The sequence below is a fragment of the Pleurodeles waltl genome, chromosome 4_1 (assembly GCF_031143425.1).
Source record: "Pleurodeles waltl isolate 20211129_DDA chromosome 4_1, aPleWal1.hap1.20221129, whole genome shotgun sequence".
Taxonomy (NCBI): Eukaryota; Metazoa; Chordata; class Amphibia; order Caudata; family Salamandridae; genus Pleurodeles; species Pleurodeles waltl.
Window position 1 is genome coordinate 231,060,155 of NC_090442.1, and position 14,127 is coordinate 231,074,281.

At 45.4% G+C, this 14,127-nt stretch overlaps 1 protein-coding gene across 1 annotated transcript in view; it reads right to left on the reverse strand.

Moving 5' to 3' along the window:
• Window positions 1–9,499: 9,499 nt before the first annotated feature.
• The window catches only part of LOC138288499 (poly(3-hydroxybutyrate) depolymerase-like), a 240,661-nt gene continuing 236,033 nt past the window's right edge, over window positions 9,500–14,127 (reverse strand). The window contains exon 11 of the mRNA XM_069230048.1: window positions 9,500–9,817. Coding sequence (XP_069086149.1) covers window positions 9,750–9,817 — 68 coding nt within the window. The 3' untranslated portion in view covers window positions 9,500–9,749. The remainder of the gene's footprint in view (window positions 9,818–14,127) is intronic.

A 14,127-nucleotide genomic window follows, 5' to 3' on the forward strand; every position in this document is an offset into this window, starting at 1 on the left:
TCCAGAGACTGTGGCCCATCACCCCCCAGGACCAAGCACAGGGCATGTTGCCCCCCTCAGAACCGGTGGCCTTGTTTCCGCATCCGGCTGAAGTGCTCCCCCCTCCCCCTGAGGTGCCTGCCAACTGATGTCGCTGCAGTGTCCTCTCCGTATTGGTGCAGGGATCGAGTGGGGCCTTGGACTTTTCCCTGTGGCCCCTGTGAAACGTAGACTGGGCAGTGTCCCTTTTTTGTACATTTGTACATATCTGTTGCATTGCCACATCAACTTAATATTTAAGATGTTGAACTTATTACAATCACTTTAGTCAATTCCTGTTGTCCTTGCATTATTCAGCCGATTTACGGGGATACATTGTTTTCTTGTGCTGCTGGTTGTGTGTATGGTGTGTGTGTGTGTGCATGGGGTGTGTGTTGTGCGTATGTGTGTCACTCTCGTTTTCCTACCCCCCTCCCTTATTTGCTAGGCAGCTGTACTCACCGTCATCGTCTTTGCCAGCGTTGGTGTTCTTGGTGGAGCATGACGTAGAAGATCATCGGGAAAACATGCAGTTCAGGTTCCATGGCAGCATGGTCCTCCCTGTGTCTCCAATGGTGAGTCCTTTGACTTTTGAGCTCTGTTTCCACCAGGCTTTTGATGGCGTTGGTATCGCCCCAGAAAAGGTGGCAGATTGGCAAAATATAGTGGGCGGAACTTTGTTTAATGAGGGCCTTTGTTCTGATTTCCAGGCAATGCTTGTGCACAACTGAGATAAAGGAGACATAGAATGGGTTACGGTCCATTTCACGGTCATGTTACACATAATATGCTTTTAAAAGTAACATGAACATAAATAAATATATCTGCACTCCTATCTTTTCCAGATACTCTGGTTTGACATGCTGGGAGGTGCTGTCTCCATCCTCGGTAGTTAGTTATGTTTATTCTCAGTTCAGACAAGCAGCCTGTTGCTGCCTACTTTGGTCACGGTTCTAACTTTGTCCTGTTGTTCCAACAGTTTCAACCCTTACAGCAAAAATGATAATCACCACACAAAAAGCACATACATAATAGGAGAGGTGGGAAGGAGAGGTGAGGTGAATAACATTTTTTTGGGGGGGGGCATCGACCCTCTTGTCCAAACCATCCCGTCTTCATTAGAGGTCACACTTTCCCCAGACACAGTTTCTCACCCTGAACATCAGGGCCATGCACACTGCCCGCCATCGCTATATAATTTACTCCCATCAGACGTGTCAGCACGCACATGTGTATTTCCTGCAGGAGACCAACTTGATCAGCATGGAATTACAATGCCTGCAGAAACAGTGGTGGGGAGGGATCTATGGCACTCCATCTTCCGCATATGTCCGGGAGGCTTTAATCTGGGTCCGCTCAGGCACATCATTTCAGGTACTCACGAATGTTGTGGACAACAATGGCACGTACACCTTAGTGGAGAGATGCCTTGATGGAAACCACGTACTAACATATCCACCCCCAACACAGACCAGATGGGTTTCTGGACCTCTCTAGCCTGGGTACTAGTGCAATGGTCAGATACCACATGGATACTGGGTGGGGACTTAAATAGTATATTAGACGTTCAGCTCGACAAGTCTCACCTGCCCCTCCAACAGGCATCCACTCACCTTCACTCTGCGCAATTCGCTCATTGAGCCAGACATTGGGCCTTGTCAGATGCTGGAGGACTCACTATCCCACTCTCAAACAGTATTCACACTACTCAGCCCTCATGCCCTCTATGTCTGCAGCGGTCTTCTTCTTTGTTCCTCCATTATCCTTCTGCAGCTCAAACACTCAGGCTACCTTCGGCATGTAATTTCTGATCATGCTGCACACATCATGGACATGGATTGGAGCGCACCACATGCCCCAGCCCCCACCTGGTGACTCCCCGAGAAATAATCAATGACTCCAATTTCAGAGATTCCCAACTTGAGCATATTGGCCATTACTTTGCAGAGAACCATGCCTTGGCCACCTCCCATGCTGTGGAGTGGAGCACCTTTAAAGTTGTCACATGAGGGGTGCGCATTCAAACAGTAGTGGGAGTGTGCGTGACCTGGCCCAGACAGAGTTCACCGTAGTGGAGCTGGAGCGTCAGGTCCTCCATGATGCAGTATCTAGGGTGACTCTCACTGACACCAAACTCGGACATGCTACCCTTTTGAAGCACGTCCATTGCTCCAATTCTGCTGCATACACAGTCCAGGTACACTCCAAGGGTGACAAGCCTGGCAGAGTCCTGGCGTGGTTCGCATGCCAGGAAGTTATAGCCCCTTCCATCACAGAGATCATCCCAACCCAGTGCCCTCCCCTCTGTGCACAGCACAGCATCTTTCAAGCCATCTTCCCCTTTTATTCAGGGGATATGTCAGTAATAACAAGCTTATTTTTGACAAGCACCCCCCTCCATAGCATCTCAGAATTAGAGCAGGAGGAACAGGAAGCCCCATCTTTGTGGCCAAGGTGAAGAAGGCCATCCACGACCTGGCCTACAATGAAACGCTTGGTATGGATGGTTTACCTGTCAAATACAATGACTGTTCCTCATCACATTTGGCTCCCAGACTCGCAAATATGTAAAAGTCACTTATAGCGGAGTCCCTACTTCCCACGCTCATGGAATCCCTTAGAACTTCCTTACTGAAACCTGGTAAAGACGTTACACCATTATCATCCTACTGCCCCATAGCGATCCCTGGGGGTCGATTACAAGAGCTTGAGAAAAATACTAGCGACTGTTCCATCCAAGTGTTATCCAACCTTGTACACCCCTACCAGAATGGGTTTGTCCCTGGCCAAAATACATCTAACAAACTTCGTCGCCTTTTGCGCATGAGTGATCAAGTATTGCTACAGTTCCCATATGCCGCAGCTTTGATCCTTGACCTGGAGAAGGCATTCAATACACAATCTTCAGACTACTTTGCGAAGTTGGTCACTAAACACAAACTTCTTGTGTACACAAAGCTACTCTGCACAATCCCAGGCTCCAGAGTATCTATTGGTTGTTTTATCTTTGCTTCCTTTCAAATCAGCAGGGGTACCCACCAGGGTTGCCTCCTCTCTCCTCTCTTATTTGCCATTGCCATGGAGCCCCTCACCATTCACCTCAGGATGGAAGCCAAACGCTGGGGGATCCCAGTAGGGGGGAGGGTCCACGCGATATTATTATACATTAATGATGTATTACACTATCTCTATGATGTCCATGTAGGTACTGACCTCAATCATGCCACGCTCATTGAGTTTGAGAGGGCATCCCGCCTTTGGGTCAACTGGGCAAAATCCTATGTCTTCCCCCTTCGTAGAGGCAAGCCCCATCAAGACTTGCAAATGTGTGATGCCACCCTCACCGGGGCCAGGGAGACAACTCGTTACCTAGGGAACCTGAAATGGGCACTCATCTCCCTCAAATCCGAGACCCAGTTCTGGAAACATCTACCATTAGCGCTCAAGGGAAAAATCACCCCTCCAAGAGGATAGTTCTCCCCTACCTATTATACTACTTTGCGAACATCCCGGTATACCCACCCAGGGCATTCTTTCATGAACTGGATGCCATGCTAGGAGAACTACTGTGGGATGATATGCGCCAAAGGTGGCCGTCCCCCAGCTCCAATTACCGTGGGGGGGGGGGGGACTAGGCACCCCCTCGTTTGAGTCCTATTACCTGGCAGCCCAGCTCTAGTGGGCAGGAAAAACCTGTATGAGCCCAGCATGTAAGCTGGCCCTGTGCCAGGAGTTGTTCTTCGTCATCTATTACTCCCCTCTATCAAACTTCACTGGTCCTGGACATTTCTTACATGGGTAGCAAGTGCCTGACACTGGTGTTTCAACTAACCCGTCACATCCTACCATATGCCCCTGAGATTCACCAACAGGGACTCCCTCGTTTCCCAGACATATCAACATCAAAAGATCTGACCAATTGGTGTGAAAAGTCCATCAAAACGTTAGGGTCCCTGTTCCACGACCATCATCTACTGACATTCGATCAGCTATGCCAATATTATGACATGTCCCCAGGCCAGTTCTTCCTACATGGTCAGCTGTTAGTGATGTGTCACAGGCTGTGGCACACAATAGACAAGGAGCCCCCCACTAATGCAATCACCCAAACATTATATAATATGGGTGCTGATTGTCGTCGGATTACTTGGCTTTATAAGGTGATCAATGGGCATACTGGGATGTCCCTGGTGCCACTACGACACAAATGGGAAGATGACATTGAGCAACCTTTCCACGACTAGGAGTGGGGACAGGCGCCCGACTCACCCAGTTTCATTTTGTGCAACATGCAATTCAACTGTATCATGCAACACACAATCCTACACAGGGCCTATTTGACCCCAACAAAACTCAATGCATGTTCCCCCACTGCTAACCTCACACATCACAGATGCCACTTCGATACTGCAGACAACCCTCACCACCTATTGGTAGGCTGTTCATGACACCCTGACTTCTGTCATCGAATTCACACACCTAAACTCGTGGGAGGCAACAGCCTCAGGGGTTTACAAGAGGAAACCAAAACATGTAGTGCGGGTCCACTTTGCAAACCTAGCACTACTGCTTGCAAAACGGGTTATTACCCTTCACTGGTGGGTCCCTCAACCTCTGCCCTTATTTAAATGGCAGAATGAACTTCTCCAGTTAGGCAACACTAATAGCACTAATTTACACTATGAAATAGCTTGCAGCTTCCGTAAACAGCCCTTAGCTGAAGCATGGGACACTATGCTAGCAGTATTCCAAGAGGAGCTGCAAGTGGCTGGCACCCTGCCAGAGCCTCTGAGCAGCCTAAACACAAGCCCCCAACACCATCCCTCATGCTACCCCCATGACTGAAGCATCCTGCAGGTCTATGACCCCTCTCACGTTCTGAGAAACATCCACCTTTGATTCCTCCTTGCAATGTCCCTAATATTGTCCCCCATAAAATATGCAGCCCTTACCCCTTCAACACTACACTCCTAGATGCCCTGCCGATTGCCATGATTCCTCCCCTGATGCTCTGATCACATGAGCATTGCGCTGTCATGTTCCCCTCACCCCTCCCCCAGTTCACTGTTGTAGAGGTACCCTGACTCACTAATGACATGATGGAACACCATACCCCTTAGGACAACCGGCTCAAGCAGCACAGTTAACTTCTGCCCCCCCCCCCCATCCCAATGATGATCCATGTTAGACTTTTCATCCTTGGTGTGGTCTCCCTTAACTTTTTGCCTCTGTTTCCCAGGTTGCTGATGTGTGCTGGACTCTGTTTTTGCTGTTTTTGTTACTCTGGGCACTTTACCACTGCTAGCCAGTGCTAAAGTGCAAGGGCTCCTATACAAAATGTGTATGTAATTGGTTTATCCATGACTGGCATATTTGATTTACTAATAGGTTCCTACTATAGTGCACTAGAGGTGCTCAGGGCCTGTAAACCAAATGGTACTAGTGGGCCTGCAGCACTGGTTGTGCCACTCACCTAAGTAGCTCGGTAATCATGTCCCAGACCTGCCACTGCAGTGTCTGTGTGCAGTTTTTAACTGTAAAATTGACATGGCAAGTGTACCCACTTGCCAGGCCTAAACCTTCCCTTTTCTTACATGTAAGACACCCCTAAGGTAGGCCCCAGGTAGCCCCAAGGGCACGGTGCAGTGTATGGTTAAGGTAGGACATATAGTAATGTGTTTTATATGTCCTGGCAGTGAAATACTGCTAAATTCGTTTTTCACTGTTGCAAGGCCTGTCCCTCTCACAGGTTAACATGGGGGCTACCTTTCAATATGATTAAGTGTAGATTCCCTTTGGGAGCGGATAGATACATGGAGTTTGGAGTCTCTGAGCTCACAATTAAAAAATACATCTTTGAGTAAAGTTGATTGTGAGATTGTGTGTTTGAAAATGCCACTTTTAGAAAGTGAGCATTTTCTTGCTTAAACCATTTCTGTGACTCTGCCTGTTTGTGGATTCCCTGTAACAGTCAGTTTGACAGTTAGGCTGGTTGCACTTCTCAGTAGACAGTGACACAAAGGGAGCTGGGGTGTAGTATGCAATTCCTGATGAGCCATCTGTGCTAGGAGAGAGGGGAGGAGTGGTCAGTCACACCTGAAAGGGCTGTGCCTGCCCTCACACACTGCAGTTTCCAACCCCCTGGTGTGTGTCTGAGGACTGGCCTGGGCAAGGAAGGATTTCACAAACAAGAGAGACTTTTCTTTGAAGTAGGCATACTTCAAAGGGCAAAATGGGTATAAGAAAGGCACCCAAAACCACAGACTTTAGAACACTTTTGGAAACCAAGAGGAACCTCCGCCTGGAGAAGAGCGTAAGAGCTGAGGAAGAAGAGCTGCCCTGCCTGTGACTGTGCTTTGTGGAGCTATCCTGCAGTTGCTGCTTCTGCCTGTGCTAGAGGACAAAGACTGGACTTTGTGTTGCCTTCCTTCTTGTGAAGAACTCTCCAAGGGCTTGATTTAGAGCTTGCCTCCTGTTGTTTGAAGTCTCAGGGACAGCAAAGTCTTCTCTGTGCCAGCACCTGGAGCCTCTGCTGAGACTCCTACTCTGCCAAGTGGTGCCCATCCAATTCCTGAAAGGAGAAGCTGGCAGCCCACGAGTGAGATATGCACGCACCGACCGCTGTGCGGGGAAAAGATCAACACGACTTCGATCTGCGGCTGAAAAATCGACGCTCGTCTGCATTGCGACAGGAAGATCGCGCCCGCGGCTGGAGAAACGAAGCGTAGCATCGCTGACAGAGGCTGGTGAGATTGCAACCTGCGCTGTGTGGTTTTCGGATCATCGTGCAGCAGGATTTCCGACACAAACGTGGCTGGGTGTGCAAAATTTATGCAAGGCCTGCCCAGACCTGAGAGTGTGGTTCGAATCGACGCATCACTCTCCTGCGGAGAGAAGAAACGACGCACGCCGACTCGACTGAAGGAGAAATTATGCAAGGTCTCGCTCATGAGTGATATTGATGCACCGCAAGCCCTATTTGACGCACACTCATACGTGCAGGGTTATGTTTGACGCACCCAGGTACATTTTCACGCTAACAGCGTTAGCGTTGTGTTTAAAACTACAAGAAGACTCTTTTTGCTTTTTAATTGATAACTTGACTTGTGCATTGTTGAATTTTGTCGTTGTGGTCTTGTTTTGTTTAGATAAATATTTTCTATTTTTCTAAACCTGTGTTGTGTCATTTTGGAGCGTTTTCATTAAGTTACTGTGTGTGAGTTGGTACAAATACTTTACACCTAGCACTCTGAAGTTAAGCCTGCTGCTCGTGCCAAGCTACCAAGGGGGTGAGCGGGGGTTAGCTGAGGGTGATTCTCTTTTACCCTGACTATAGTGAGGGTCCTTGCTTGGACAGGGGGTAACCTTACTGCCAACCAAAGACCCCATTTCTAACAATCCACATTTGGCTCAGACCCCACTTTGAATCTGATTTGAGTCCCGCTGCAGACTTACCTTGAGACAAGTATGTTCATGTTGTCTCCTGTCAACTCTGAACTGTATGTTGTGTTACTATTACCCTGTTATGTCAAACGGTATCAATAAAATGCTTCAATTAAAAGAGTTTGAAAAAAATAAATCAAGAACCTGACACTGCTATGAAACCATATCTTTAAAAATCTAGGCCAAGGTTCATAATAGGAATTAAGATTTAATTTAGGGCCCACCTTGGATATATAGGGTCAAATCAAACTATGCTTGTCTTGTTATTTAACAGCTTTCTGAATCCCATCCTATTGAAATTGTACTTCTTGGGTGATTAGCATTCACTTCAAATGACCATCCACTATGTGGTGGAGGAAATTTCACTGGTGGTTTCCTTTATGGATTTAGCCCTTCATCCAGAAATTGCAGTATTTTCTATTACCACCAAACTCTAAATTATCTGAACTTTAGTCTTCTATGTGCTACCTTTGAGTATCAGCATTAGCTTTACACTTCCATCTTCAATTGCAACATCATTTCTAGCATTCCAGAAACAAATCAATTTATCTTTGCCAGTGAAATTTTGAGATATACCCAAAATAGCAAGAAATGGACTTGTTGTCATCGTGAAAAGGCCACAATACCTTGCGCCACTAAAGTGCAAGAGAGGCGGAGTATGACATGCATATGGAGGCCTACAGATTGCCTCATTCCGGTGATATGGATGCACCAGCCAAGGATCTTGTGAAAGGATTTAGGTTGAGAGGTTCTGCATCATTCCTTTCAATCAAAATCCTTGGGTTCACATTTGCCAAACCTCTTACTGTCATTTTCACCCAGCCAGCCGTACAAATTCCAAGTTGTCCCCCCAGACACCATTAACACCAAAAATCAAGGAATTGTTAAACTGCATCACAGGACGCAGCAGTTTATCGAAGTATTTGCACTAAGCCACACATCATTAGAATACATTACTCCTATGTATTCTAAGCGTTTCTTCCTGGCTCCCAATGCTTTCCTTTTTCCATGTCCCATGCTTTCATGCTTCCCGCATGGGCCTTTGCGCACCTATTTTGGTAACTAACAAGAGAGCCCCACCAGCCATTGATCTGGAAAATAGTAACACCAGTTACTGGCAGTGAGAGAACTGCTGTAATAAGTGCAATATAACAAAAAGTTGTTCTTGTTGCTTTGAAATAACCTTGTTGCCGCCAGTTGTATTTGTTTATTTTTCTAAATTGTTTAATACTCTGGCTCTATATCTACCTGTCTTGAACAAAACATGAAACGAGCTCAGAAGTGCCGATCTTTATGGACAGATATTTACGTCTTCTGGCTGCGTTTTTCCTAACTTCTTTCCAGGGTTTGCTGTTCACTTTAGACCTGCTGGTGTATCTTTTCAATCTGCGATCATTTTACCCCACTCACAATTATTTAAAAAATATATAGATTAATAAAACGCCCATTGTCTTTGTTGGATGCCCCTGATTCAAAATAGCTTCCAAAAGAGCACGTAGCTCCCTTGGTGCCATAATTTTCGTTCCACCGTAGGAAAGTCAAAGGATGACTTTTTAGTGAGTTCTACTCTTCCCCTCAATCAGGCACACAGATCTCTCCAGTAAATTAGGTTATCCACTGTGCTGCTAGTGGCATCCAAGGTTACATCGATTTATATCTGATCTTAGTAAATTATCCATCATTGGTTTTGCTAGTTCTAGCCTTACTGTTTCTTCCCAGAAATTGATAATATCAGCCTCAATACCATTTGTTCCATGGGATAAAGTGGTGCATTGGCATGGGTAGACAGGGTCCTGCATGGCAGCACAGAACATACCGCCCACACAGACACACATTCTTGGCAGACTCTTTTGGCTGCCTGGAGGCAAAATTACATCTATAAATTGCGGTTACATATTTTGTAAAAGGAGGAGAGAAGTCGTCTTCTTAAGTAATGCATTCCACATGCAATCCACATGGGCAATACCACACATCCCTGGAGAACAATCCCTCATTGAAAAACTCAGAGAACTTGGAAAGAAAGGAAACGCTCTTTGATGCTCTAAAATTTTATTTATGAGGACAGAGCTTTGAAATTATAGCCATGAAACATTACCAACGACAAAATTGTGAGGTTTCGTTCATGTGGTAGGAAACAGCAGATTGGTGAAGATTTAAATTTGAACTGAAATTACTTTTGAGTTGTTTTGCTGGGGAGATAGTTCTTTGTAGCTCTTAAAGGGCTGCTTTTGAAGCCTGTAAAGGTAGAACTAGGGGTATCCCCCACGGAAGAGCTGCACGACATGCAATCAAAAGGTGCCCAACACACGGTTCATCATCCTGTGGACTCCGGTCACCTGGAAACCATTCTTATTAGCTAAAAAAAACAAAAACATATTTTATAGTTAAATGTGGCATCAAAAACTGATACCACCTTAGCATCTACTTAAAAAAAATTGTAAGAGAGTATTACTAGGAGTGAGTATGCATCTTGTAAAGTCAAGGTTCTGAAATACTGTAAATACAAAACAATGGTGTTGTCAACACTTCACAGCACACACACAGCTGCAAAATATTTGGGGTCCATGACATTATTTGTCACGACCTACTCGTTGTCTGTGTCTCTGGCCCACTGGAAATGCGGCGAGGTCTTTGCTCTTATAGGTTCTGCCTTGACCCAAGTAGGGGCAACCCTTTCTGGTAGCCACAGTGCTGCTGACGGAGGGAACGCCAAAGGCAGTCCGTGCTCTCCAGAAGGAGTCCCCGAGGGAAAAAACACAAAAAGGGGGAAAAAAACTCAAATAGGAACTCCTAGAACAAAAACAAAAAGTAAAACGTAAATCTGAACAAAAGGCAAAAATGACAAAGAAAAAAGCTGGAACAGGCTCAGAAATCATATATCTGATGCAGAAGAACAGGAACGAAGATCACCACTCAAAGGAAGTGTTGCAGCGCAAAGAGAACAGGAATCACACACCTTATATACCCAAAGAACAGGAAGTGACCGGCAGGAAGTAAAAGACACCATATTGGATTGGGAACATAACACAGAATTCCATAGTAAAGTCACCATGTTCAGTAAGGTTCCAAAGAGAAAAGAATCATGGACATGAAAGAAAGGCATAAATAAAGTCAGGAAGAAACGAGGAAGGCAGAAAAGAAAAAAGAAAAAGAAGCAGATGGTAAGTGGGGGAAAATGGAGAGTGTGGAGAGGCAAGAAACTAGCAGGGGCACGTCGTGCCATTACTGTTGGGAGGCCCCATGCCCAGATTGGGGCCTCGATAAAAATAATAAATTGCAGGGGCACGCTACGGCCGCGTCCCAAGCTGAATGTTCGGCTCGCACCGCAGCACGTGGCGCGACATTATTCTGCAAAATGTAGAATGTTTTTGTCTCTAAAATATGTACACATTCGCTCTTTAATTTCACTTGGCTACCATGATGCACCTCGAGGAACTAATTGGCCATTGGTGCCCAGATACCTGTACAGGGAGTGCAGAATTATTAGGCAAGTTGTATTTTTGAGGATTAATTTTATTATTGAACAACAACCATGTTCTCAATGAACCCAAAAAACTCATTAATATCAAAGCTGAAATTTTTGGAAGTAGTTTTTAGTTTGTTTTTAGTTTTAGCTATGTTAGGGGGATATCTGTGTGTGCAGGTGACTATTACTGTGCATAATTATTAGGCAACTTAAGAAAAAAATATATATACCCATTTCAATTATTTATTATTACCAGTGAAACCAATATAACATCTCAACATTCACAAATATACATTTCTGACATTCAAAAACAAAACAAAAACAAATCAGTGACCAATATAGCCACCTTTCTTTGCAAGGACACTCAAAAGCCTGCCATCCATGGATTCTGTCAGTGTTTTGATCTGTTCACCATCAACATTGCGTGCAGCAGCAACCACAGCCTCCCAGACACTGTTCAGAGAGGTGTACTGTTTTCCCTCCTTGTAAATCTCACATTTGATGATGGACCACAGGTTCTCAATGGGGTTCAGATCAGGTGAACAAGGAGGCCATGTCATTAGATTTCCTTCTTTTATACCCTTTCTTGCCAGCCACGCTGTGGAGTACTCGGACGCGTGTGATGGAGCATTGTCCTGCATGAAAATCATGTTTTTCTTGAAGGATGCAGACTTCTTCCTGTACCACTGCTTGAAGAAGGTGTCTTCCAGGAACTGGCAGTAGGACTGGGAGTTGAGCTTGACTCCATCCTCAACCCGAAAAGGCCCCACAAGCTCATCTTTGATGATACCAGCCCAAACCAGTACTCCACCTCCACCTTGCTGGCGTCTGAGTCGGACTGGAGCTCTCTGCTCTTTACCAATCCAGCCACGGGCCCATCCATCTGGCCCATCAAGACTCACTCTCATTTCATCAGTCCATAAAACCTTAGGAAAATCAGTCTTGAGATATTTCTTGGCCCAGTCTTGACGTTTCAGCTTGTGTGTCTTGTTCAGTGGTGGTCGTCTTTCAGCCTTTCTTACCTTGGCCATGTCTCTGAGTATTGCACACCTTGTGCTTTTGGGCACTCCAGTGATGTTGCAGCTCTGAAATATGGCCAAACTGGTGGCAAGTGGCATCATGGCAGCTGCACGCTTGACTTTTCTCAGTTCATGGGCAGTTAATTTGCGCCTTGGTTTTTCCACACGCTTCTTGCGACCCTGTTGACTATTTTGAATGAAACGCTTGATTGTTCGATGATCACGCTTCAGAAGCTTTGCAATTTTAAGAGTGCTGCATCCCTCTGCAAGATATCTCACTATTTTTGACTTTTCTGAGCCTGTCAAGTCCTTCTTTTGACCCATTTTGCCAAAGGAAAGGAAGTTGCCTAATAATTATGCACACCTGATATAGGGTGTTGATGTCATTAGACCACACCCCTTCTCATTACAGAGATGCACATCACCTAATATGCTTAATTGGTAGTAGGCTTTCGAGCCTATACAGCTTGGAGTAAGACAACATGCATAAAGAGGATGATGTGGTCAAAATACTCATTTGCCTAATAATTCTGCACTCCCTGTATATTTACTATGATTTTGCATCAGGGTGACATCACTATTGTGGCACAGCCCCGATGCAAAATCATTGTTGGCGCTTTACATGGTTTAGTAAATACAAAGTGCATATCGCTGCCTTGTGCTACTTTACGTTGGTAGGGCTTACATGGGTGGAGCATGGGTGTTTCCTTGCATCCACCCATGTATTTTGATGCAAACATAGATTTACAGAGACTTGTAAACTGGGTTTGCACCAAATGTGGCGCCTACCCAACAGAGGCATAACGAGGAAGGAAATCTATCTTTATTTCTCCTCGTTACTGTCTCTTTCAACGTGTGCTGCATTGTGCAGTACAGATAAAAAGAAGAATAAAACAGGGGCCTGCAACCATTTATGTAGTAAGCAATTACAATTTCGTTATATAGTCCTAGCTGCCTCATAAACACATAGAATACCCTTAGTAATAATACTATCTATTCCCAGGATCTTGGTTGACCTTTGCCAAGAAGTATTTTAAAGTTCATAACCTTCGTGATAAAATGCACAATAGCTTTCTGGATAACTATCACCTGTCCCTTCGCTGGAACATTATCAACGTTGGACAGTTTTAACCACACAGTTGTTGCATGTCCTTGCCAGGATATACTAGCACTGTTTATTATCACAAAGTGCCTACCCACTGCTGCTTAGTGCTTACCCACTATTCTAAATGTAGTAATCTGTATTTATATTCACTTTATGTCTAGCTGAAACAGACAAACAGTGCAGCAAAGGCAGGAGCTGGAGTGGTGAAGGACAATGTACACGAACTAGGAAAGCTTTGCTCAGTATTGAAATTCTAGAAGTCATTAACTTGCTTAGCCACCGAGTTAGAATTTCTGTGTTGCCTTGTCATTTATTAATTTCATGTGAACTTGCCTTGAAGTGAGTTCATAATTTGACCAATTTTGAGCTTTGCATTCTCTGTGCGCTGGGAAGTGGTGAGTTGTGATCTTTGAAAGTGCCGGGGAGTACTACTTGCCCTGAATTCCATCAAGCAAACAAAGTGAGTGAGGTGAACTTCTTTCAGGTAGAATCAGGGGACAGGGAGATTCTCCACCTGAGAACATTTTGGGAAGAATGGCCTAAATAGTGGATTTTAAAACACAATTTTTATATAAATTCACTCAAAAGTCATAGGGGCATATTTATACTCCGTTTGCGCCGAATTTGCGTCGTTTTCTTCGACGCAAATTCGGCGCAAAACTAACGCCATATTTATACTTTGGCGTTAGACGCGTCTAGCACCAAAGTATGAGGAATGAGCGTCATTTTTTTGCGTGAACGCCTTCCTTGCGTTAATGAGATGCAAGGTAGGCGTTCCCGTCTAGAAAAATGACTGCGACGCAAATGCGTCGTATTTATACTCCCGGGCTAAAATCACGCCCGGGAGTGGGCGGGGCAAAAAACCCCGCATTTGCGCCTCTTTTTAACGCCTGGGTCAGGGCAGGCGTTAAGGGACCTGTGGGCTCAAAATGAGCCCACAGCTGCCCTCCCATGCCCCCAGGGACCCCCCCTGCCACCCTTGCCCACCCCAGGAGGACACCCAAGGATGGAGGGACCCACCCCAGGGACATTCAGGTAAGTTCAGGTAAGTATCATTTTTTTTTAAACATTTTTTT